Below are 2,992 nucleotides of genomic sequence, written 5' to 3'. Positions count from 1 at the left end.
TACTATGCATTTCTTCAAATTTATTTTTTCCTTTTATCAAGGTATAATTATTTACATTTGTTTCCCTTAATTCATTCATTCCCATATTAGTTCGTTCTTCATCATCTTCGAGGTTATGTACGAAGTCCACGTTATTCACATTAGTTGCTATTATTTGTATGAGATTTCTGTTTGGTCCAAACAAATTCCTTTTCTTTCTTCCTGCAACTGACCCCAGTCTTCTTCCATTAACTAAATTTAAAATGGCCGACAGGGCTGAGAGCACAATCGGTAAGAAGGTATGCTAACATAGCAAATATTTTGATTGCTTCCCCCCCCCAAATGCCTTGTTCGTCAGAATAGCAATAAATACTTTTACAATCAGATCTCTTGTACTGCAGAGTTCCCCCCCCCCAACCTATTTCTATTTTTGAACTGTCTTCAATATCACTAGTCAAGGAGGATGAGATTGGCAGGGCATGTAGCACGAATCGGTGAGGTTAGAAATGCATATAGGATATTGGTGGGAAAGTCAGAAGGAAAGAGACCACTGGGAAGACCAAGGTGTAGGTGGGTGGAAAATATTAAAATTTATCCTAGAGAGATAGGATGGTATGGTATAGATTGGTTTGATCTGGCTCAGGATAGGGACCAGTGGAGGGCTCTTGTGAACACAGTAATGAACATTCGGGTTCCATAAAAGGTTGCAAAATTCTTGAGTGGCTGCAAAATTGGCGTGTTCTCAAGAACTACTCATCTCCATAAGTAAGTTCAATATCACTTCTGCCATATCCTTTGGGTCGGATTTGAGGCAAGTGCTATTAAACTTGGTCCCCACCATTTCAAAAAAAAAGAAAGAAAGAAAGAAAGAAAGAAAGAACGGAATAAGAGCCTCTGCACCTCTGGAGTAAGCACAATGTATCTGGTCCTGATGTATGCCATCAATGTAGAATTCGGTACCTGTGGGCAATAATGAATTTCATGGCCTTTAATGTACACGTGGATGGCAATAAGACGCAGTGGAGATTTGTCTGCGGCCAGGGACCATACAACCGTGCGTATAAGTTCAAATTAAAATTTCCGTTAGTATAATGAAGTCTGTTAGCACATGTTTGCCGCGAGAAAATTAAGATTTTCGGTCGAAGGCGAAACGTTTGCACTAAGAGAAAAGGAGTGCCGCGCCTTGTACAGCGTATGAATAAAAGAGCCTCCCCTCGCCCCTCATGAATACTAATGTATATCTAGGTATTTGCTGCTGGCACCTACATATATATCTCTCACATACTTGCATACATCACAGACATATCCTCGGTCTTTAAGATCCAATTAAGTGTACAAAGCTGTCATTTCTTTACTGATCGACAAGAATTTTATACGTACTTGTCAGCTGTGCCATGCATACTACATTCAATGTCGTGTAATAACCCTAACAATATATTGAAAGACATATTTCATGACACCGAACAGAATTGTGTTACAGTAACGTCCTAGACTTGTATTCAGGAAGTGGCTGTTTCGAATGCCAGCCAGAACACCGTCTTTTCTGTGAATTTATTGTGATTTTCCTCAGTCCCGCAGAAAAATACCTGGACATCTCCCTTATACGACCATCATGTCCTTCGAAATTGATCTCAATTTATCATTCACTGCTATCCTAACATCCGTCGCTATATACACGTATTATGCCGTAGGCACTGACGGCCTCGTAAACTAACTCAAAGACAATTATGAATTACATGCATACACACATGCACACCAAAACATGCACATATACACAGAAAAAAATACGGAGAGAGAACGCAAACACGCCCAGAGATGAGCAGAAAAATGCACACAGAGAAGCGCGCACTCACATATACAAAGGCAACCGCAGACACCCAGAGACACGCAAGTATCATTGGTCCTGTCACGAAGGAGAAGACAATGCAAATCCTCGTGCGCGGGAGGCTCGTCACCTGCCTACATGGTAAACGAGACTGGCCGCGGGACCACGACCAAGACCACCAAGACCTTCAACCCCGCAGCCGACACAACCCCAACCGCGGCTCCGCATGCTGTACCACCACCGTCTGTAGCACGAAATACACTCTCCGGACGTCACGTAAATTTTCCTGCTCGCTTCAACAGCTGAGCAACAATCTCCGCGGGGAACTTCTTACATTCAAGCAAATATGACAACGCAATTATCATTGCTTAGCAACGGCGAGTAAACAGCTGTTGCTAGGCAAAGCGTGTAAACAGCAAATATGACAACGCAATTATCATTGCTTAGTAACGGCGAGTAAACAGTTGTTGCTAGGCATAGCGTGTAAACAGCGGTTGTTAGGCAAAGCCTACAACAATACGGACAGTGACATGTTTTCTATATGTCCGACTCTTGGTTATATAAGAAGATACATTGAGTGGAAGTTGTGCAATTCTAGTTCAGTGTTCAAGGAGTTCACTACTATTCATCAATTCAAGATCGACCGTGTATACTGTGCAACTGTAATAGTTAGAACAGTTCAACAAGTGATTTTCTCTTCATACATTTTTAATATGACGTATAAACGAAGAGGAAATATTTGCGTTATTGCTTTCATCCTCAGTCAGATTACGCTGCTGATCGTTGGTAAGTATTTCAACCATCATTTCCAAGTACAGTGGCAATATGTTATTAATTAACGGCGTTACAAAATCGCCATTAAATTTTAATGAAATTCGTTTGTGGCGTTCGTAAATTCACATCTGACAGATACTGCGTCATTCAGATTTTAAAAAATGGTTTTGTTATTTTGTGCTTGGATATTCACTGGTGACAGAATTATTGAGACCCTGATTTTTCGGATGTGAGGGGAAAATTTTGAATTTGATATTATGTTAGCCGGGTAGGTTATGGCGTAGAAAGACAGGGTGACTAAGGAAAGTCTGAAGAGTACTGTCACTTTGGAACAAAACTTATAGTCACTCAGCTGGTTAGGATATCTTTCCAGTCCCATGTATGGAACAAAATGGTTCATCGCCGTGTTTGCAA

General features: G+C 41.0%; 1 protein-coding gene across 1 annotated transcript in view; it reads left to right on the top strand.

Annotated features, from left to right (window-relative positions):
- Positions 1 to 2,502: 2,502 nt before the first annotated feature.
- Positions 2,503 to 2,992, top strand: part of LOC111867187 (SUN domain-containing protein 2) — a 9,496-nt gene continuing 9,006 nt past the window's right edge. Inside the window, exon 1 of the mRNA XM_023856803.2 lies at positions 2,503 to 2,590. Coding sequence (XP_023712571.1) covers positions 2,518 to 2,590 — 73 coding nt within the window. The 5' untranslated portion in view covers positions 2,503 to 2,517. The remainder of the gene's footprint in view (positions 2,591 to 2,992) is intronic.

The sequence above is a fragment of the Cryptotermes secundus genome, unplaced genomic scaffold (genome assembly GCF_002891405.2).
Source record: "Cryptotermes secundus unplaced genomic scaffold, Csec_1.0 scaffold277, whole genome shotgun sequence".
In the NCBI taxonomy this organism is placed as follows: domain Eukaryota; kingdom Metazoa; phylum Arthropoda; class Insecta; order Blattodea; family Kalotermitidae; genus Cryptotermes; species Cryptotermes secundus.
The sequence above is the reverse complement of the archived record's forward strand: the minus strand, read 5'-3'. Positions and strand labels throughout refer to the sequence as shown.